The sequence below is a fragment of the Oncorhynchus tshawytscha genome, linkage group LG18, assembly GCF_018296145.1.
Source record: "Oncorhynchus tshawytscha isolate Ot180627B linkage group LG18, Otsh_v2.0, whole genome shotgun sequence".
In the NCBI taxonomy this organism is placed as follows: domain Eukaryota; kingdom Metazoa; phylum Chordata; class Actinopteri; order Salmoniformes; family Salmonidae; genus Oncorhynchus; species Oncorhynchus tshawytscha.
Window position 1 is genome coordinate 36,506,573 of NC_056446.1, and position 23,567 is coordinate 36,530,139.

General features: G+C 44.8%; 1 protein-coding gene across 1 annotated transcript in view; it reads left to right on the forward strand.

The window, feature by feature from the left end:
• Positions 1-23,567, forward strand: part of LOC112235781 (serine palmitoyltransferase 2-like) — a 39,458-nt gene that overhangs the window by 2,706 nt on the left and 13,185 nt on the right. The window contains exons 2-9 of the mRNA XM_042300993.1: positions 6,212-6,415; positions 8,128-8,282; positions 9,727-9,875; positions 10,550-10,674; positions 19,598-19,691; positions 20,245-20,350; positions 22,534-22,753; positions 23,403-23,529. Of these exons, the coding sequence (XP_042156927.1) occupies positions 6,212-6,415; positions 8,128-8,282; positions 9,727-9,875; positions 10,550-10,674; positions 19,598-19,691; positions 20,245-20,350; positions 22,534-22,753; positions 23,403-23,529 (1,180 nt within the window). The remainder of the gene's footprint in view (positions 1-6,211; positions 6,416-8,127; positions 8,283-9,726; positions 9,876-10,549; positions 10,675-19,597; positions 19,692-20,244; positions 20,351-22,533; positions 22,754-23,402; positions 23,530-23,567) is intronic.

Below are 23,567 nucleotides of genomic sequence, written 5' to 3' on the forward strand. Positions count from 1 at the left end.
TGCCATCTATCCACGGTTTCTAGTTAGGGTAGGTTTTAATAGTCACAGTGGGTACCACATCTCCTATACACTTCCTGATAAACTCAGTTACTGTATCAGTATATACATCGATGTTATTTGCTGAAGCGACCGGGATCATTTCCCAGTCCGCGTGATCAAAACAACCTTGAAGCGTGGATTCCGATTGGTCAGACCAGTGTTGAACAGTCCTTAGCATGGGTACTTCCTGTTTGAGTTTCTGCCTATAGGAAGGGAGGAGCAAAATTAAGTTGTGGTCACATTTGCCGAAGGGGGGGGGGGCCTTGTAGGCATCCCGGAAGTTGGAGTAGCAGTGGTCGAGTATTTTAGCAGTGCGAGTACTACACTCTGTGTGAGAACTTCGGCAGCCTTTTTCTCAAATTTCCTTTGTTAAAATCCTCAGCCACAATACATGTGGCCTCAGGATATGTGGTTTCCAGTTTGCATAACATGACGATTAGATTTTAGGATCCACAAATTAGCCAAAGCCAATGGTGACAGTCTTACTGGGGTCCAACACCATAACCTAAAAGACTAAACATTTAAACACGTGAACATGTGGTTTGCATGTTGTAGAAGTTCTGCTGAAACTGACACTACCATGCAGAGTACATGTCAGAACGGGGAGGCTGGGCAGCTGGTTGTGCAACGCAACTGCAGAGGAGTACTTTCTCTCCCAGGCAACACACACATGACCCAACACAAGCCTCCCCCTGGGGATAATGGCTGCTGGCTATAGGATGTGGTCCTTGGGAGGGTTGAATGTCTCTGAGGACAGAAGGAGAGAGGATGAGGAAAAGGGACACTGACAGCTAGGCTTTGATATGTTGGGAGCTTGGGGTGGTTGGACACTTGAGGCTACTGTGGAATTCTAAATTGAACTGTTTTTCCTATACCCCTCGGGCAATGTAGATATGAAAGGGTTGTATCGAAACCAAACAACATGGTAATAACATACAGTGGGGCAAAAAAGTATTTAATCAGCCACCAATTGTGCAAGTTCTCCCACTTAAAAAGATGAGAGGCCTGTAATTTTCATCATAGGTACACTTCAACTATGACAGACAAAATGAGAAAAAAAATCCAGAAAATCACATTTGTAGGATTTTTAATGAATTTATTTGCAAATTATGGTGGAAAATAAGTATTTGGTCAATAACAAAAGTTTATCTCAATACTTTGTTATATACCCTTTGTTGGCAATGACAGAGGTCAAATGTTTTCTGTAAGTCTTCACAAGGTTTTCAGACTGTTGCTGGTGTAATATTCTCTATACACTTGACCTATATACTACCGTCTGATCTTAATAACAAGTGTCTTGGGGACAGGAATTCATCCTTCATAAGCATTGGAATTTGGAGCATTTTGAATTCAACGTAACTGACCGGTTGGCCCCTTTAACAGGTTGTTGCTTTCAACCCAAACGTGATCTTTGTTGAGCTAGTGATGCCGATAATACAACAGTACCTTCCTTATCCTCCTTGGTTGATAATCCTGGTGTTGTATCACCGTGGAGAGTTTAATAAAGATTAGGTTTAGGAGTGGCAAATTGAGAGCCTAGGCATTGACTTTGTTGGCATTGCCCTCTAATAGACCTCTTTATCCAGCTCATGTGACAGAGACATGTCCTGGATGTGTGGAACTCCTCTCTTTTCATGGAACAGGAAACACCCTATTAGATCCCTGTACTGTAGACTACTGTTCCTCACACGACAGTTGGTCTCCGGGCAGTTGCTAATGCACAGCTATAAAATGTGTTCAGATATGATCTGTCTGGTTTCTGTAGTCTGTGGTAGTGACTGGAGGGCCTAGGTCAGTAACTGCTCCCTCTGAACGGTATATTTGGCTTTAAACATTTCTCTTTGTGTTTTCAGTTCGCTTGAAGGTCTAGTTGTTAGCTGTCAGACCTGTATGTGGGTTAGTGGTGTAGTTTAGAGGGCTATTTCGTCATCACTTATGGGAGAATGACTCTGGGACCAGTTTGATCCGTTCTGAGCTGCATTGAGCACGTAGTCCACATGCTCACCCACCATAAAGGTAGAGAGAGGCATGACTGGGTCACATGTGGTTGCTAAGCAGCCAGGGTTTAATGGGTGACCAGGCTGACTGACTTTAGGTCATTTGATTTGAGAGTTTAGTTTTCAACACAATAAGCCACAGTTCAGCCTCAATGAAAACCCTCTGGGTAGCCCTCTGAGCCCAGGGTCCAGGTGATCTGGTTTTGCAAGAGGGATCAAAAACACTCACTGTATTCAGGGGTCTGTTTTGTCCTACTGTTTTTAACAAACCATCTTTATTCAAAGGATCTAAGCTGCATGCATAGAGTTGAAGTTGGAAGTTTACATACACTTAGGATGGAGTCATTTAAAATTCGTATTTCAACCACTCCACAATTATCTTGTTAACAAACTATAGTTTTGGCAAGTCGGTTAGGACATCTACTTTGTGCATGACAAGTCATTTTCCCAACACTTGTTCACAGACAGATTATTTCACTTATAATTCACTGTATCACAATTCCAGTGGGTCAGAAGATTACATTCACTAAGTTGACTGTGCCTATAAACAGCTTGGAAAATTCCAGAAAATTATGTCATGGATTTAGAAGCTTCTGATTGGCTAATTGACATCATTTGAGTCAATTGGAGGTGTGGATGTATTTCAAGGCCGACCTTCAAACTCAGTACCTCTTTGCTTGACATCATGGGAAAATCAAAAGAAATCAGCCAAGACCTTAGAAAAAAAATTGTAGATCTCCACAAGTCTGGTTCATCGTTGCGAGCCATTTCCAAACACCCGAAGGTACCACGTTCATCTGTACAAACAATAGTACGCAAGTATAAACAACATGGGACCACGCAGCTGTCATACCGTTCAGGAAGGAGACGCCTTCTGTCTCCAAGAGATGAACGTACTTTGGTGCGAAAAGTGCAAATCAATCCCAGAACAACAGCAAAGGACCTTGTGAAGATGCTGGAGGAAACAGGTAAAAAAGTATCTATATCCACAGTAAAACAAGTCTTATATCGATCTAACATGAAAGGCCACTCAGCAAGGAAAAAGCCACTGCTCCAAAACCGCCATAAAAAAGCCAGACTACGATTTGCAACTGCACATGGGGACAAAGATCTCACTTTTTCGAGAAATGTCCTCTGGTCTGATGAAACAAAAATAGAACTGTTTGGCCATAATGACCATAGTTATGTTTGGAGGAAAAAGGGTGAGTCTTGCAAGCCAAAGAACACCATCCCAACCGTGAAGCACGGGGGTGGCAGCATCATGTTGTGGAGGTGCTGTGCTGCAGGAGGGACTGGTGCACTTCACAAAATAGATGGCATCATGAGGAAGAAAAATTGTGGATATATTAAAGCAACATTTCAAGACATCATTCAGGAAGATGACCGCAAGCATACAATGACTGCAAGCATACTTCCCAATGTTTGGCAAAATGGCTTAAGGACAACAAAGTCAAGGTTTTGGAGTGTCCATCACAACACCCTTACCTCCATCCTATAGAAAATGTGTGAGCAGAAATGAATAAGCGTGTGCGAGCAAGGAGGCCTACAAACCTGACTCAGGTACACCAGCTCTGTCAGAAGGAATGGGCCAAAATTCACCCAACTTATTGTGGGAAGCTTGTGGAAGGTAACCTGAAATGTTTGACCCAAGTTCAACAATTTAAAGGCAATGCTATTTATACTAATAAATCATTCTCTCTACTATTATTCTGACATTTCACATTCTTAAATTGGTGATCCTAACTGACCTAAAACTGAATTTTTACCTGGATTAAATTGAGTTTAAATATATTTGGCGAAGGTGTATGTAAACTTCCGACTGTCTCAAATATTCTGCATGTTTCTATAGAGCAAACAGATTAGGCCTGACTAAAAGTAAACCATGACCTTGTAAGGAGGGTCAGAGATACAGTATGCTGGGTTTAACACTTCTGTATTTGTGCTATGTAGATTCGTTTAACACTTCTGTATTTGTGCTATGTAGATTCGTTTAACACTTCTGTATTTGTGCTATGTAGATTCGTTTAACACTTCTGTATTTGTGCTATGTAGATTCGTTTAACACTTCTGTATTTGTGCTATGTAGATTCGTTTAACACTTCTGTATTTGTGCTATGTAGATTCGTTTAACACTTCTGTATTTGTGCTATGTAGATTCGTTTAACACTTCTGTATTTGTGCTATGTAGATTCGTTTAACACTTCTGTATTTGTGCTATGTAACAACACTTCTGTATTTGTGCTATGTAGATTCGTTTAACACTTCTGTATTTGTGCTATGTAGATTCGTTTAACACTTCTGTATTTGTGCTATGTAGATTTGTTTAACACTTCTGTATTTGTGCTATGTAGATTCGTTTAACACTTCCGTGCTATGTAGATTCGTTTAACACTTCTGTACTATGTAGATTCGTTTAACACTTCTGTATTTGTGCTATGTAGATTCGTTTAACACTTCTGTATTTGTGCTATGTAGATTCGTTTAACACTTCTGTATTTGTGCTATGTAGATTCGTTTAACACTTCTGTATTTGTGCTATGTAGATTCGTTTAACACTTCCGTGCTATGTAGATTCGTTTAACACTTCTGTATTTGTGCTATGTAGATTCGTTTAACACTTCTGTGCTATGTAGATTCGTTTAACACTTCTGTGCTATGTAGATTCGTTTAACACTTCTGTGCTATGTAGATTCGTTTAACACTTCTGTGCTATGTAGATTCGTTTAACACTTCTGTGCTATGTAGATTCGTTTAACACTTCTGTGCTATGTAGATTCGTTTAACACTTCTGTGCTATGTAGATTCGTTTAACACTTCTGTGCTATGTAGATTCGTTTAACACTTCTGTGCTATGTAGATTCGTTTAACACTTCTGTGCTATGTAGATTCGTTTAACACTTCTGTGCTATGTAGATTTTAACACTTCTGTGCTATTAACACTTCTGTGCTATGTAGATTCGTTTAACACTTCTGTGCTATGTAGATTAACACTTCTGTGCTATGTAGATTCGTTTAACACTTCTGTGCTATGTAGATTCGTTTAACACTTCTGTGCTATGTAGATTCGTTTAACACTTCTGTGCTATGTAGATTCGTTTAACACTTCTGTGCTATGTAGATTCGTTTAACACTTCTGTGCTATGTAGATTCGTTTAACACTTCTGTGCTATGTAGATTCGTTTAACACTTCTGTGCTATGTAGATTCGTTTAACACTTCTGTGCTATGTAGATTCGTTTAACACTTCTGTGCTATGTAGATTCGTTTAACACTTCTGTGCTATGTAGATTCGTTTAACACTTCTGTGCTATGTAGATTCGTTTAACACTTCTGTGCTATGTAGATTCGTTTAACACTTCTGTGCTATGTAGATTCGTTTAACACTTCTGTGCTATGTAGATTCGTTTAACACTTCTGTGCTATGTAGATTCGTTTAACACTTCTGTGCTATGTAGATTCGTTTAACACTTCTGTGCTATGTAGATTCGTTTAACACTTCCGTGCTATGTAGATTCGTTTAACACTTCCGTGCTATGTAGATTCGTTTAACACTTCCGTGCTATGTAGATTCGTTTAACACTTCCGTGCTATGTAGATTCGTTTAACACTTCCGTGCTATGTAGATTCGTTTAACACTTCCGTGCTATGTAGATTCGTTTAACACTTCCGTGCTATGTAGATTCGTTTAACACTTCCGTGCTATGTAGATTCGTTTAACACTTCCGTGCTATGTAGATTTGTTTAACACTTCCGTGCTATGTAGATTCGTTTAACACTTCCGTGCTATGTAGATTCGTTTAACACTTCCGTGCTATGTAGATTCGTTTAACACTTCCGTGCTATGTAGATTCGTTTAACACTTCTGTATCCGTGTTATATGTAGATTAGTTTCACATTTCTGTGATCAATGGCCCATTTTATTCACTCATGCCATTTTGTTGATCTTTTCTCAGCTTGGGTGTGTCCCATGGGACAGACTGCAATGGTGCAACCACCATTAACCTGTGATGTCTGCAGAAAAGTCTAACATTAGAACAGACTAGGCTACCCAATAAATGGTGTTTCCAATGCTCCCTCTTTTGCATGACCAAAATTGCATGTAAAAGATGGACACCAACTCCCTTCCAGTCAGCAACACAACCATCTTCTGTTTGTCTGTATTTTCTTCTTCTCCAGAACAACCATGTTGTCTCCAGAACAACCAACGCCAGCCTGTACAACAAAGCGTTTGTGGAGCAGTTTGAGGAGACTCCTCTGCTTGTGGCGGTTCTCACATACATGGGCTATGGGATCCTCACCATCTTCGGGTACCTGCGGGACTTCCTCCGGCACTGGGGCATGGAGAAGTGCCATGTAGCCAGAGAAAGGGAAGAGCAGAAGGTAAGAGATGTAGATTACTTTTTCCTTGGAGGCTATTCACTTTTTTTCTTTTTAGCTTCTGTCTTGGATGGGTGTTTGTTCTAGCTGACAGATCTAGAATCGGATTACCCCGCCCCTGAATCGGATTACCCCGCCCCTGAATCGGATTACCCCGCCCCTGAATTATTATTTTTGAACCATTAACCTCTCTGGGACGCTAGCGTCACACCTGGCCAAAAGCCAGGGGAAATGCAGAGCGCCAAATTCAAATAAATGACTATAAAAATCTAACTTTCATTAAATCACACATGCAAGATAGCAAATTAAAGCTACACTTGTTGTGAATCCAGCCAACATGTCAGATTTCAAAAAGGCTTTTCGGCGAAAGCAAACGATGCTATTATCTGAGGATAGCACCTTCCTAAACAAAGATAAACCCTATTTCAACCCTGTAGGCGCGACACAAAACGCAAAAATAAAAATATAATTCATGCCTTACCTTGGACGAGCTTGTTTGTTAGCACTCCAATATGTCCCATAACGATCACAAATGGTCCTTTTGTTTGAATAGTTCCGTCGGTGTATATCCAGAATGTCCATTTGATCCGCTTGATCCAGAAAAACACTGGTTCCAACTTGCTCAACGTGACTACAAAATATCTCAAACGTTACCTGTAAACTTTGCCAAAACATTTCAAACTACTTTTGTAATACAAAGGTATTTTTTAACTTAAATAATCAATCAAATTGAAGACGGGATGATCTGTGTTCAATACAGGAAGAAAACAAACTGTAGCTTTCTGGTCACGCACCTCTATCTAACAGTACACTACAAGTGACCCTTGTTCAAGATGGCTGTACCTCTTCATTACACAAAGGAATAACCTCAACCAATTTCTAAAGACTGTTTACATCCATTGAAAGCGATAGGAACTGTAAGAAGGTCCCTTAGAAATCTGGATTCCCAATGAAAACCCATTGAAAAGAGAGTGACCTCAAAAAAAATGAAATCAGAATGGTTTGTCCTCAGAGTTTCGCCTGCTAAATAAGTTCTGTTATACTCACAGACATGATTCAAACAGTTTTAGAAACTTCAGAGTGGTTTCTATCCAAATCTACTAATATCTTATCTTGTGGGGATGAGTAGCAGGCAGTCGAATTTGGGCATGTATTTCATCCGGACGTGAAAATACTGCCCCCTGTCACCAAGAAGTTAAGGGTTTGGAGAAATAGCTGACCCTGTGTCAGTGGTTACTGGTTAGGGGCAACCTCTGTCTACCTACCTCCTTTGCTATTCATTCATTGCTTCTGCTTTAAAACGCCCCTCTAAAACGGTTTTATGATGTAGGCTGTTAGTGCTAATATTTAGTCTGGTGCTGTGTGAATAGGGAGTGAAATATGCCTGAACAATACAGGCGTGTAACATGGGAAGGTGTGAAAGTGATTTCTCCATTCACATTCCACTATAAAACCTGTTTTCTGTAAACCGCAATGCTCAGTGTAACCGCTGTGCCAAACCAGTTGTCCTGAAGCTGTAAAAGAGACGCACCTATTCCTGTGAGAAATGTGTGTTTGTCTATAAACACACTCTTTCTGGCAACAGCTAGTGCACACCAAATGCTTTTGAACAGTTAGGTCAAACGATTTCTTTGAAAGCTTGTGTGTTTGCATAAATTCAGACCGTGGTATTGATTCCAACAATGACTGACTCTGTCTGTCTCTGTGTTTTCTAGGACTTTGTTCCACTGTACCAGGACTTTGAGAATTTCTACACCCGGAATCTTTACATGCGTATCCGTGACAACTGGAACAGGCCGATCTGCAGTGTTCCAGGAGCCAAGATGGACCTGTTGGAGAGGGCCTCCAAAGACTACAACTGGACCTTCCAGTGAGTGGCCCATCCCAACCATAATAACTCTGTTAGAGTTTGTATTTGGTTGTATTTGCTACTGTACACTCTGGACCTGGCTTTTACAGGGAGTAGATGGGTCTGTGTGAGAACTGGACCTGGCTTTTACAGGGAGTAGATGGGTCTGTGTGAGAACTAGCCATGGCTTTTACAGGGAGTAGATGGGTCTGTGTGAGAACTGGACCTGGCTTTTACAGGGAGTAGATGGGTCTGTGTGAGAACTGGACCTGGCTTTTACAGGGAGTAGATGGGTCTGTGTGAGAACTGGACCTGGCTTTTACAGGGAGGAGATGGGTCTGTGTGAGAACTAGCCATGGCTTTTACAGGGAGTAGATGGGTCTGTGTGAGAACTGGACCTGGCTTTTACAGGGAGTAGATGGGTCTGTGTGAGAACTGGACCTGGCTTTTACAGGGAGTAGATGGGTCTGTGTGAGAACTGGACCTGGCTTTTACAGGGAGGAGATGGGTCTGTGTGAGAACTAGCCATGGCTTTTACAGGGAGTAGATGGGTCTGTGTGAGAACTGGACCTGGCTTTTACAGGGAGTAGATGGGTCTGTGTGAGAACTGGACCTGGCTTTTACAGGGAGTAGATGGGTCTGTGTGAGAACTGGACCTGGCTTTTACAGGGAGGAGATGGGTCTGTGTGAGAACTAGCCATGGCTTTTACAGGGAGTAGATGGGTCTGTGTGAGAACTGGACCTGGCTTTTACAGGGAGTAGATGGGTCTGTGTGAGAACTGGACCTGGCTTTTACAGGGAGTAGATGGGTCTGTGTGAGAACTAGCCATATTTTTATTTTTTTATTTTACTAGGCAAGTCAGTTAAGAACAAACTCTTATTTTCAATGACTGCCTAGGAACTGTGGGTTAAATGCCTTGTTCAGGGGCAGAATGACAGATTTGTACCTTGTCAGCTCGGTGATTCAAACTTGCAACCTTTCGGTTTCTAGGCCAACGCTCTAACCACTAGGCTACGCTGCTGTCCCGAATGTCATGGAAGGGTCTTTCATGCCCCCTCTATCACCTACAGGTCATTGCCCTACTTACAATGATAAGAGAGGAAAGTCTATCTGGGGACAAACGTGATGTGTAGAAACCAACAGACAATATCTGTCACGTATCGTTGTGTGGTAATGGTTAACCTCATTCACTCTTTGCTAGGCATGATATGCTGTTGTCACAACTGCATGCAAGTGTTAGGGAACTCGTCAAGAACAAGTTAAAAACAAAACCTGATGTTATTGTCAACACGATAGCTACTCTTGCTGCTTGTCAAAACTCACAAGTACAGTATAAAACAAAAAAACCAGAAGCCTTGGTTTGGTGTGTTTAGCTTTATCAGAATGTTTTTAAATACAGGACAATGTAAGACCTCCTCCAACACAACAGTAGTTCTGTCTCGTCAGAGTTGTCTTTCTACCCAGACACACAGGCAAGCTGGTGAAAGACGTGATCAACATGGGTTCATATAACTACCTGGGCTTTGCTGAGAACACTGGGAGGTGTGCCGACGCTGCCACAGAGTCCACCCACCACTATGGCGTTGGAGTGGGTAGCACCCGCTATGAGATGGGTAAGACATGGATATAATCACCTTCTTGTTGGGGACGAGGGACGTTTTGTTTTTAAACACTCTGTGGACCGCAGGTAGAGCATGTTGCTTACAACGCCAGGATAGTGGGTTCGATTCCCGGTACCACCAGTACCTTAAATGTATGCACGCGTGACTGTTACGTTTATCCAAGCCACGTATCTTCTAAATGGCTAATGTTATTTAAAAGGAAGCGCTGATACACAACGTTGGTACAATATCCACTGCAGACAACCTTCTGGGGACAAACTGGCCCACTCATTCTGTTGTTGGGCTTGGTTGTGCCGTCTACTTTAGTAGTTTTGCAATTTTTAAAGGAAACAAGGAATCAAAAGTCCTCTGTTGTCATGTACCCCACAATGCCAGAGTAGAACGACATGTTGGACATGAACATTCTAGTCAAGTCGTCCTCCATGCGTCGTTTATGTCAGGCCTTTATGTGCAGCAAGCTGTTGTTCTGAGGTAGTGCATCTTTGTGTTGTTGTATTGAGTTAAAAATGAAAAGTGATGATTTTAGAGCATCACTGTAACTGAGCTGGATCCTAGTGAGTTTTAGTACATCTGTATTGATGTCATGCACACTTTATGTTGACATGAACACTTGTTAAAGTAAGACATCCCTTTTGTTTCCATCTTTCTGTTCCTGCTGTGTCCAGGCAACCTGGACATCCATGAGGAGTTGGAACAGCTGGTTGCTAGGTTCCTGGGGGTGGAGTCATCTATGGCCTTTGGGATGGGCTTCGCTACCAACTCCATGAACATTCCGGCTCTGGCTGGAAAGGTAGGGATAAAAATATATATTTATTTCTCACATGCTTCGTAAACAACAGGTAAATGGTTACGTACGCGTCCTTATCTAACAATGTATATTTAGAGATGCATTAAAACAGAGAAATAGTGACACAAGCAATAAATACACAGTAAATAACGAATACAAATATTAAGTTCATATAACATGGCTGTTTTACATGGAGTATATAATATAACATGGCTGTTTTACATGGAGTATATAATATAACATGGCTGTTTTACATGGAGTATATAATATAACATGGCTGGTTTTACAGGGAGTATATAATATAACATGGCTGGTTTTACAGGGTTTTACAGGGAGTATATAATATAACATGGCTGGTTTTACAGGGTTTTACAGGGAGTATATAATATAACATGGCTGGTTTTACAGGGAGTATATAATATAACATGGCTGGTTTTACAGGGAGTATATAATATAACATGGCTGTTTTACATGGAGTATATAATATAACATGGCTGGTTTTACAGGGAGTATATAATATAACATGGCTGGTTTTACAGGGAGTATATAATATAACATGGCTGGTTTTACAGGGAGTATATAATATAACATGGCTGTTTTTACAGGAGTATATAATATAACATGGCTGGTTTTACAGGGAGTATATAATATAACATGGCTGTTTTACAGGAGTATATAATATAACATGGCTGGTTTTACAGGGAGTATATAATATAACATGGCTGGTTTTACAGGGAGTATATAATATAACATGGCTGGTTTTACAGGGAGTATATAATATAAAATGGCTGGTTTTACAGGGAGTATATAATATAACATGGCTGGTTTTACAGGGAGTATATAATATAACATGGCTGGTTTTACAGGGAGTATATAATATAACATGGCTGGTTTTACAGGGAGTATATAATATAACATGGCTGGTTTTACAGGGAGTATATAATATAACATGGCTGGTTTTACAGGGAGTATATAATATAACATGGCTGGTTTTACAGGGAGTATATAATATAACATGGCTGGTTTTACAGGGAGTATATAATATAACATGGCTGGTTTTACAGGGAGTATATAATATAACATGGCTGGTTTTACAGGGAGTATATAATATAACATGGCTGGTTTTACAGGGAGTATATAATATAACATGGCTGGTTTTACAGGGAGTATATAATATAACATGGCTGGTTTTACAGGGAGTATATAATATAACATGGCTGGTTTTACAGGGAGTATATAATATAACATGGCTGGTTTTACAGGGAGTATATAATATAACATGGCTGGTTTTACAGGGAGTATATAATATAACATGGCTGGTTTTACAGGGAGTATATAATATAACATGGCTGGTTTTACAGGGAGTATATAATATAACATGGCTGGTTTTACAGGGAGTATATAATATAACATGGCTGGTTTTACAGGGAGTATATAATATAACATGGCTGGTTTTACAGGGAGTATATAATATAACATGGCTGGTTTTACAGGGAGTATATAATATAACATGGCTGGTTTTACAGGGAGTATATAATATAACATGGCTGTTTTACATGGAGTATATAATATAACATGGCTGGTTTTACAGGGAGTATATAATATAACATGGCTGGTTTTACAGGGAGTATATAATATAACATGGCTGTTTTACATGGAGTATATAATATAACATGGCTGGTTTTACAGGGAGTATATAATATAACATGGCTGGTTTTACAGGGAGTATATAATATAACATGGCTGGTTTTACAGGGAGTATATAATATAACATGGCTGTTTTACATGGAGTATATAATATAACATGGCTGGTTTTACAGGAGTATATAATATAACATGGCTGTTTTACATGGAGTATATAATATAACATGGCTGGTTTTACAGGGACAGGGAGTATATAATATAACATGGCTGGTTTTACAGGGAGTATATAATATAACATGGCTGGTTTTACAGGAGTATATAATATAACATGGCTGGTTTTACAGGGAGTATATAATATAAAATGGCTGGTTTTACAGGGAGTATATAATATAACATGGCTGGTTTTACAGGGAGTATATAATATAACATGGCTGGTTTTACAGGGAGTATATAATATAACATGGCTGGTTTTACAGGGAGTATATAATATAACATGGCTGGTTTTACAGGAGTATATAATATAACATGGCTGGTTTTACAGGTTTTACAGGGAGTATATAATATAACATGGCTGGTTTTACAGGGAGTATATAATATAACATGGCTGGTTTTACAGGGAGTATATAATATAACATGGCTGGTTTTACAGGGAGTATATAATATAACATGGCTGGTTTTACAGGGAGTATATAATATAACATGGCTGGTTTTACAGGGAGTATATAATATAACATGGCTGGTTTTACAGGGAGTATATAATATAACATGGCTGGTTTTACAGGGAGTATATAATATAACATGGCTGGTTTTACAGGGAGTATATAATATAACATGGCTGGTTTTACAGGGAGTATATAATATAACATGGCTGGTTTTACAGGGAGTATATAATATAACATGGCTGGTTTTACAGGGAGTATATAATATAACATGGCTGGTTTTACAGGGAGTATATAATATAACATGGCTGGTTTTACAGGGAGTATATAATATAACATGGCTGGTTTTACAGGGAGTATATAATATAACATGGCTGGTTTTACAGGGAGTATATAATATAACATGGCTGGTTTTACAGGGAGTATATAATATAACATGGCTGGTTTTACAGGGAGTGTATAATATAACATGGCTGTTTTACAGGGAGTGTATAATATAACATGGCTGGTTTTACAGGGAGTGTATAACATGGCTGGTTTTACAGGGAGTGTATAACATGGCTGGTTTTACAGGAGTGTATAACATGGCTGGTTTTACAGGGAGTGTATAATATAACATGGCTGGTTTTACAGGGAGTGTATAATATAACATGGCTGGTTTTACAGGGAGTGTATAATATAACATGGCTGGTTTTACAGGGAGTGTATAATATAACATGGCTGGTTTTACAGGGAGTGTATAATATAACATGGCTGGTTTTACAGGGAGTGTATAATATAACATGGCTGGTTTTACAGGGAGTATATAATATAACATGGCTGGTTTTACAGGGAGTATATAATATAACATGGCTGGTTTTACAGGGAGTATATAATATAACATGGCTGGTTTTACAGGGAGTATATAATATAACATGGCTGGTTTTACAGGGAGTATATAATATAACATGGCTGGTTTTACAGGGAGTATATAATATAACATGGCTGGTTTTACAGGGAGTGTATAATATAACATGGCTGGTTTTACAGGGAGTGTATAATATAACATGGCTGGTTTTACAGGGAGTATATAATATAACATGGCTGGTTTTACAGGGAGTGTATAATATAACATGGCTGGTTTTACAGGGAGTATATAATATAACATGGCTGGTTTTACAGGAAGTATGTACAGAGTCCCACGGGATTCCTGACCCCTTCCATCAGCTCACTCTCGCGCCTCGCTTCAGTTGGCACCGTCACTTGGCTACCTCAGATACCAACCTGCATCAGTAGGCTAAATGAGGACGCCTTCAGTAGAGGAGTTGAAACGTTTTAGCCAAGGACCCATCATTAACATTAGAGCGACGTTTTATCTACATTTGATGGAGTCGTCTGTAACACGAAAGGAACCAGAACACGGCTTGTTAAAAAGGCTGTGGTTTAATCAAATAGGCTGCCAACCAGAGAGAGGGACAAGCAGCCTGAATCAGCATCGCTGTTCTGCTCCTAACAACTTTAGCATCAGGCCCAGTAGTTTGTTTATTTAACTAAAGCCCTGCTGTCTGAGGTGAGGAGGGAAATGAACATAGATTGACTTATACAGTCCTGTAACTCAGGTTTTATGATCTGATAATCTGTGCTCCGCTGTAGGCTACAGATTTCTGCAGTGCTGAGCAGACAGTCCTGTTGGGGGTGTCTGTCCTCATCTTTCAGCATCTTTCAGCCTTAACTAATCTACATTACAGAGACGTAGGCCTACAGTCAGTGCATTTAACATCTCACAGTCGCATTTTGCATTTCTGAAATGATTTTCAATACTTCCCAATCGATCACAATGGTCACAATGGTCGATCACAATGATCTACATATTTCTGCGTGCAAAAATGAGCACGGGGCCGGAGTGATTCTTATCTGGAAGGGACAGGAATGTTCTGGGGTTATAGACCTGTTGTGTGATCAGGAATGTTCTGGGGTTATAGACCTGTTGTGTGATCAGGAATGTTCTGGGGTTATAGACCTGTTGTGTGATCAGGAATGTTCTGGGGTTATAGACCTGTTGTGTGATCAGGAATGTTCTGGGGTTATAGACCTGTTGTGTGATCAGGAATGTTCTGGGGTTATAGAACTGTTGTGTGATCAGGAATGTTCTGGGGTTATAGACCTGTTGTGTGATCAGGAATGTTCTGGGGTTATAGAACTGTTGTGTGATCAGAATGTTCTGGGGTTATAGACCTGTTGTGTGATCAGGAATGTTCTGGGGTTATAGACCTGTTGTGTGATCAGGAATGTTCTGGGGTTATAGACCTGTTGTGTGATCAGGAATGTTCTGGGGTTATAGACCTGTTGTGTGATCAGGAATGTTCTGGGGTTATAGAACTGTTGTGTGATCAGGAATGTTCTGGGGTTATAGAACTGTTGTGTGATCAGGAATGTTCTGGGGTTATAGACCTGTTGTGTGATCAGGAATGTTCTGGGGTTATAGACCTGTTGTGTGATCAGGAATGTTCTGGGGTTATAGACCTGTTGTGTGATCAGGAATGTTCTGGGGTTATAGACCTGTTGTGTGATCAGGAAAGACTTGACAGGAATGGATTTGAACTCCTGTGTCAACCTGTACTATGCACTATCCTCTGTAGTGGCTTGTGATTGGAGGACAGGCAGTTGCCATACTAGCCAGTGAAGCAGCCGGTCAAGACTCTCTCAGTGGTACAGCTGTAGAACTTTGTGAGGATCTGAGGGCCCATGCTGAATCTGTTCAGCCTCATGAGGGGGGAAAAAACATTGTTTCCTCTTCACGACTGGGTTGCTGTGTGGGGACCATAATATTTCCTTATTGGTGTGGACATTGAGGAACTGGAATCTCGACCTGCTCCTTTTTGATTTAAATGAGGGCGTGCTCGGCCCTCCGTTTCCTGGTGTCCACGATCAGCGACTTTGTGTTGCTGAGGTTGAGGGAGAGGTTGTTGTCCTGGCACCACACTGTCTCTGACCTCCCTATAGGCTGTCTCATCGTCATTGGTGATCAGGCCCACCACCGTCTTCTGCATACTTAATGGTGTTGGAGTCGTGCGCGGCCGTGGGTGAACAGGGAGTACAGGAGGGGACTGTATGTACCGCTAAGGGGCCCCGTGTTGAGGTTCCACATGGGGGATGTTTTGTTGCCTACCCCCACCACCTGGGGGCAGCCGATCAGGAAGTCGGGAATCCAGTTGCAGAAGGAAGTGTTCAGTCCCAGGATCCTTAGCTTATTGATGAGGTTTGAGGGCACTATGGTGTTGAACGCTGAGCTGTAGTCAATGAACAGAATTCTCACTTAGGTGTTCCTTTTGTCCAGGTGGGAAAGGGCAGTGCGGAGTGCAAAATAGATTGCATCATCTGTGAATTTGTTTGGGCGGTATGTGACTTGGAGTGGGTCCATTCAATGTTTGCAGACTCCAAGAAGAGTCTGCGTTACAACTTCAGCTTTAAGCACTAAGTGATTTTGTCTCTCTCTGACCCAGACAAAGTGGTCTTGTTTCAATTCTACGAAATGATTTAGTTAAGAGGTAAATCCGGCTGAGCATATCACACCGAGATGAAACCACAATGGCTGGATTCGTCTGACTGTCACCGTTCATTTTCCTTCTCCCAAGCTCAGCTCACTCACTCAGAGGAAGAGATAATCGATTCTTTGTCTGGATAGGCCAGAAAATGTGACACGTCACTTCTTATGCAAATGTAGGGTCTGAAACCTGACACTTGGAAACAGAGAGCAGACAGCTGGGGCTTTTTGGCATTATAAGGCAAGGGACACTACGGCGTTCACAGAGCGCTTTCGACACTAACATGTCATTCGGAATCAGTCCAGAACTGCTCAAAGTCCCCCATATGGGGGTTCACGCCGTTCCAAAACCCTCTAGTTTCCTCGGTGTGTTTTCAAAACATTGAGAAACGGGTCCTGAATCATCATGATGCCTGAATGGCCTTGAGTTATTAGGATAGGAAGCTCCCTCTCTCTCTCTCTCTCTGACCCCTCTCTCTCTCTGACCCCTCTCTCTCTCTGACCCCTCTCTCTCTCTGACCCCTCTCTCTCTCTGACCCCTCTCTCTCTCTCTCTGACCCCTCTCTCTCTCTCTCTCTGACCCCTCTCTCTCTCTCTCTCTCTGACCCCTCTCTCTCTCTCTCTCTGACCCCTCTCTCTCTCTCTCTCTCTGACCCCTCTCTCTCTCTCTCTCTCTCTGACCCCTCTCTCTCTCTCTCTCTCTGACCCCTCTCTCTCTCTCTCTCTGACCCCTCTCTCTCTCTCTCTCTCTCTGACCCCTCTCTCTCTCTCTCTCTCTGACCCCTCTCTCTCTCTCTCTCTGACCTCTCTCTCTCTCTCTGACCCTCTCTCTCTCTGACCTCTCTCTCTGACCTCTCTCTCTCTCTCTCTCTCTCTGACCCCTCTCTCTCTCTCTCTGACCCTCTCTCTCTCTCTCTGACCCTCTCTCTCTCTCTCTGACCCCTCTCTCTCTCTGACCCTCTCTCTGACCTCTCTCTCTGACCCCTCTCTCTCTCTCTCTGACCCCTCTCTCTCTCTGACCCCTCTCTCTCTCTCTGACCCCTCTCTCTCTCGCTCTCTGACCCTCTCTCTCTCTCTCTGACCCCTCTCTCTCTCTCTCTGACCCCTCTCTCTCTCGCTCTCTGACCCCTCTCTCTCTCTCTCTGACCCCTCTCTCTCTCTCTCTCTGACCCCTCTCTCTCTCGCCCCTCTCTCTGACCCCTCTCTCTCTCGACCCCCCTCTCTCTCCCCTCTCTCTCTCTGACCCCTCTCTCTCTCTCTCCGACCCCTCTCTCTCTCTCTCCGACCCCTCTCTCTCTCTCTCCGACCCCTCTCTCTCTCGCTCTCCGACCCCTCTCTCTCTCTCTCTCCGACCCCTCTCTCTCTCTCTCTCTCTGACCCCTCTCTCTCTCTCTCTCCGACCCCTCTCTCTCTCTCTCTCTCTCTCTGACCCCTCTCTCTCTCTCTCTCTCTGACCCCTCTCTCTCTCTCTCTCTCCGACCCCTCTCTCTCTCTCTCTCTGACCCCTCTCTCTCCGACCCCTCTCTCCGACCCCTCTCTCTCTCTCTCTCTGACCCCTCTCTCTCCTCTCTGACCCCTCTCTCTCTCTCTCTCCGACCTCTCTCTCTCTCTCTCTGACCCCTCTCTCTCTCTCCCTGACCCCTCTCTCTCTCTCTCTCCGACCTCTCTCTCTCTCTCTCTCTCTGACCCCTCTCTCTCTCTCCGACCCCTCTCTCTCCCTCCGACCCCTCTCTCTCCTCCGACCCCTCTCTCTCCTCTCTCCGACCCCTCTCTCTCTCTCTCTGACCTCTCTCTCTCTCTCTCTGACCCCTCTCTCTCTCTGACCCCTCTCTCTCTCCTGACCCCTCTCTCTCTCTCTCTGACCTCTCTCTCTCTCTCTCTCCGACCCCTCTCTCCCTCTCCCCTCTCTCTCTCCCCGACCCCTCTCTGACCCCTCTCTCTCTCTCTGACCCCTCTCTCTCTCTCTCTGACCCCTCTCTCTCTCTCTCTCCGACCCCTCTCTCTCTCGCTCCCCCCCTCTCTCTCCGACCCCTCTCTCTCCGACCCCTCTCTCTCTCTCTCTCTGACCCCTCTCTCTCCCTCCGACCCCTCTCTCTCCCTCCGACCCCTCTCTCTCTCTCTCTCTCCGACCCCTCTCTCTCTCGCTCTCCGACCCCTCTCTCTCTCGACTCTCTCTCCCTCCGACCCCTCTCTCTCTCTCTCTCCGACCTCTCTCTCTCTCTCTCTCTCTCCGACCCCTCTCTCTCCTCTCCGACCCCTCTCTCTCCCTCCGACCCCTCTCTCTCTCTCTCTCCGACCCTCTCTCTCTCTCTCTCCGACCCCTCTCTCTCTCGCTCTCGACCCCTCTCTCTCCCTCCGACCCCTCTCTCTCTCTCCCTCCGACCCCTCTCTCTCTCTCTCTCCGACCCCTCTCTCTCTCTCTCTCTCCGACCCTCTCTCTCTCTCTCCGACCCCTCTCTCTCTCTCTCTCCGACCCCTCTCTCCCCTCTCTCTCCCTCCGACCCTCTCTCTCTCTCTCTCTCTCCGACCTCTCTCTCTCTCTCTCTCTCTCCGACCCCCTCTCTCTCTCTCTCTCTCCGACCCCTCTCTCTCCACCCCCATCTCTCTGCCCACCCCTCTCTTTCTCTCCACCCCCATCTCTCTGCCCCTCTCTCTCTCTCTCTGACTCATATAATCCTTTACTTCTCCTCCTCTAAGTTTTGTTTTGACAAAAAGTAAAGTAGAAGTCTCTGACTGGCAGGCGTGTGGTCGTCCTCGTGAAAGTAGTCAAGACACTTCCTGTCTTGACAGACGTAAACATTAAGGAGAGGCGAAGGACCATTCACATGATCCTGACAGACTTCCTCCTCCTCGCCTCTTCTTGGAAATTACATCATTGCGTAATGCACTCATTCTGCTCAATCGTTCAATCACGAGATGATGGAATTGTGTAACTTGTCTTGTGGTAACTATACAATGGCTGTGGTGTGATGTCTGAGGTGTCATTGACTGTGAGACTGTGTCTGTGACCCCCCCCCCTTCAGGGAGACTGTCCTGTATGCCACTTTAGTGTTTTTGTATATCGATGTAAATAAATGATATTATATTGTTGTAATTCCAGGGCTGTTTGATCCTGAGTGATGAGTTAAACCATGCCTCTCTGGTGCTGGGCGCTCGGCTGTCTGGATCCATCATCAGAGTCTTCAAGCACAACAGTGAGTCATTTAGTGGTGTCCAAGACGACCCTGTTTGATCACCATCTATCTATTACCTCAGCCAGCTGTCTACAGTAAACGTCCAGATCACAATGGGATGTAACCCGCTCCGTGCAATCAACACAACACTAAAGACCAACTGTCTCTCATTAGAAGCTCTAGTCTCTGTCTAGCTGTTTGTTTATCTTATAATAGAGTCTGAGCACATGTAAGCCGTGTCACCGTCCATCCCCGGCCTCCTCTACACCATCTACTGTTCATCCCGATCCAGTTAGACGTGACTCTGTAGTTAGGTGTCAGGTAGTAATGCAAATCTGGATATTTCGTGCCAGTGTTTGTTTTCTCTCATTGCTCCTTCTGGCATTCTATTTTAGACTGACAAGACGGGGGAGATGTGATGGATAAACACATTTCTTCACTCGAAGACTCGCTGCCACTCGGTGTTAGCCAGCCATCTTGTTGTTGTCTTGCTTTGGGATACAATGTCTAAACATTCAGGTACTTAGGCTGCATTATTCAGACCCTTTTCTATGCTCTGTGTGTGTCTCTGTAGATATGGTGAGTCTAGAGAAGCTGTTGAGAGACGCCATCGTCCACGGCCAGCCCAGAACACGCAGGCCCTGGAAGAAGATCCTCATACTGGTCGAAGGAATATACAGGTACGGTACCTTTTTTTAAGAGGTATCGTATGATATCATCTGCATTTATTTTTCTGAGTTTTCTTATTAAACGTTAATGAATTCCAATAAATAATGGAAATAACCCCAGCTGAATCAGACGCTCACAATACATTTTAGAAAGTCTCCCTGCGGGCACGGCCTAGTCGTACAGAAAGGCTCCCTACAGGCTCGGCCTAGTCGTACAGAAAGGCTCCCTGCGGGCACGGCCTAGTCGTACAGAAAGGCTCCCTACAGGCTCGGCCTAGTCGTACAGAAAGGCTCCCTACAGGCTCGGCCTAGTCGTACAGAAAGGCTCCCTGCAGGCTCGGCCTAGTCGTACAGAAGGCTCCCTGCAGGCTCGGCCTAGTCGTACAGAAAGGCTCCCTGCGGGCACGGCCTAGTCGTACAGAAAGGCTCCCTGCGGGCACGGCCTAGTCGTACAGAAAGGCTCCCTGCGGGCACGGCCTAGTCGTACAGAAAGGCTCCCTGCGGGCACGGCCTAGTCGTACAGAAAGGCTCCCTGCGGGCACGGCCTAGTCGTACAGAAAGGCTCCCTGCGGGCACGGCCTAGTCGTACAGAAAGGCTCCCTGCGGGCACGGCCTAGTCGTACAGAAAGGCTCCCTGCGGGCACGGCCTAGTCGTACAGAAAGGCTCCCTGCGGGCACGGCCTAGTCGTACAGAAAGGCTCCCTGCGGCATGGCCTAGTCGTACAGAAAGGCTCCCTGCGGGCACGGCCTAGTCGTACAGAAAGGCTCCCTGCGGGCACGGCCTAGTCGTACAGAAAGGCTCCCTGCGGGCAGAAAGGCTCCCTGCGGCACGGCCTAGTCGTACAGAAAGGCTCCCTGCGGGGCTCGGCACGGCCTAGTCGTACAGAAAGGCTCCCTGCGGGCTCGGCACGGCCTAGTCGTACAGAAAGGCTCCCGGCCTGCGGGCTCGGGGCACGGCCTAGTCGTACAGAAAGGCTCCCTGCGGGCTCGGCCTAGTCATACAGAAAGGCTCCCTGCGGGCACGGCCTAGTCGTACAGAAAGGCTCCCTGCGGGCATGGCCTAGTCGTACAGAAAGGCTCCCTGCGGGCACGGCCTAGTCGTACAGAAAGGCTCCCTGCGGGCACGGCCTAGTCGTACAGAAAGGCTCCCTGCGGGCTCGGCACGGCCTAGTCGTACAGAAAGGCTCCCTGCGGGCACGGCCTAGTCGTACAGAAAGGCTCCTGCGGGGCGGCCTAGTCGTACGGAAAGGCTCCTGCGGGCTCGGCACGGCCTAGTCGTACGGAAAGGCTCCCTGCGGGCTACGGGCTCGGCACGGCCTAGTTGTACGGAAAGGCTCCCTACGGGCTCGGCCTAGTCATACAGAAAGGCTCCCTGCGGGCACGGCTCGGCCTAGTCGTACAGAAAGGCTCCCTGCAGGCTCGGCACGGCCCCTAGTCGTACAGAAAGGCTCCCTGCAGGCTCGGCCTAGTCATACAGAAAGGCTCCCTGCAGGCTCGGCCTAGTCATACAGAAAGGCTCCCTACAGACTCGGCACGGCCTAGTCGGCTCGGCCTAGTCGTGCGGAAAGGCTCCCTACAGGCTCGGCACGGCCTAGTCGTACAGAAAGGCTCCCTGCAGGCTCGGCCTAGTCATACAGAAAGGCTCCCCGCAGACTCGGCCTAGTCGTACAGAAAGGCTCCCTGCAGGCTCGGCACAGCCTAGTCGTACAGAAAGGCTCCCTACAGGCTCGGCACGGCCTAGTCGTACAGAAAGGCTCCCTACAGGCTCGGCACGGCCTAGTCTTTACGTAGAAGTGGGCATAAATATAGTGGGACTTAAGTTCTTTGTCATGTACTTAGTGTAAAGGTCAACCAATCTGTTCTGTTCAGTATGGATCTTGGTGAAGCTGCCTGTCCCTGATCAGTTCACCAAATGTGTCGTTAAAACGGTCTGACACACCCTGAGTGATCTAGAGAAACACACAGTCACTGACTTCTCACAGCAAATGAAGATCAATAAGAAACACACTGTTTACGTTGTTTTAGATTGCACATAGGGAGATGTTCACGTCTTAGTACGGCCGTGTGGTCATTTTACCAGACACAACAGTTGATACACAGAATATTTGTAGTGTGTGTGTGCTGTACGTTCATGTCATGTATGTGTGTCTGTCTCTCCTCCCTCCACGTCTCACCATTCTCCTCTCCATCTTCAGTATGGAGGGATCCATCGTGCGTCTGCCTGAGGTGATAGCCCTGAAGAAGCGCTACAAGGCCTTTCTCTACCTGGACGAGGCCCACAGCATCGGGGCACTAGGACCTCGTGGTGGAGGGGTGGTCGACTACTTTGCTCTGGACCCCAAAGATGTTGACATCATGATGGGAACGTTCACTAAGAGCTTTGGTGCTGCTGGAGGGTATATCGGAGGAAAAAGGGTGAGTCTGCTGTCTGTCAGAGGTTAAAGGGCAGGGGAGGTCATTATGGGAGTATTTACCCAGAGCTTTGGTGCTGCTGGAGGGTATATCGGAGGAAAGCAGGTGAGCCGGCTGTCTCCAAAGGCAGAAACCTGAGTTCCAGCTTTTTTTCCTCATGTTCCCATTCCGTTAAGTGAATGAATACTAGACTAGGAAGTATGGCTAAGCAACGCCAAAAGATCTGCGATTGGGAGAAATGCTCTTGACGGGGTGCCAAGACCTCTGAAGCAGCCATCAGTGCTGGAAACACCAAAACATTCAGTTCCAACAGAGGGGGAGGGGTAACACTGAAACTGCCCTGGGTGTTCACACACAGATAATCGTCACTGGCATGAGTCATGACATGTATATTACAAGCCGAAGTCTTTGTTTTCAGGGATGGTTACTGATACAGTTTACTGAAAAAGTTTTGGTGTGGCGGTTTCGTCATCAACAGGACAACCCGGTTTCATCATTGCCCTATGATATGAGACATTTCCCACAGTACTTAGTGAAACCAGTTAATTAGTGAAACCAGATTTCCATGGCTCAGTTGGAGCATGTTTCATTTCTGAATAGATCCCATACGGTCTACGTTAGAATGACAATGGTCTCTTCTCTTCCCCCGTAGGAGTTGATAGACTACCTGCGGTCCCACTCCCACAGTGCTATCTACGCCACCTCCATGTCTCCTCCTGTGTCCCAACAGATCATCACTTCTATGAAGATTATCATGGGGGAGGACGGTACCACTCTGGGTGAGTTTACACAGCCAGCCTCCCTCAGCTGGGATGAA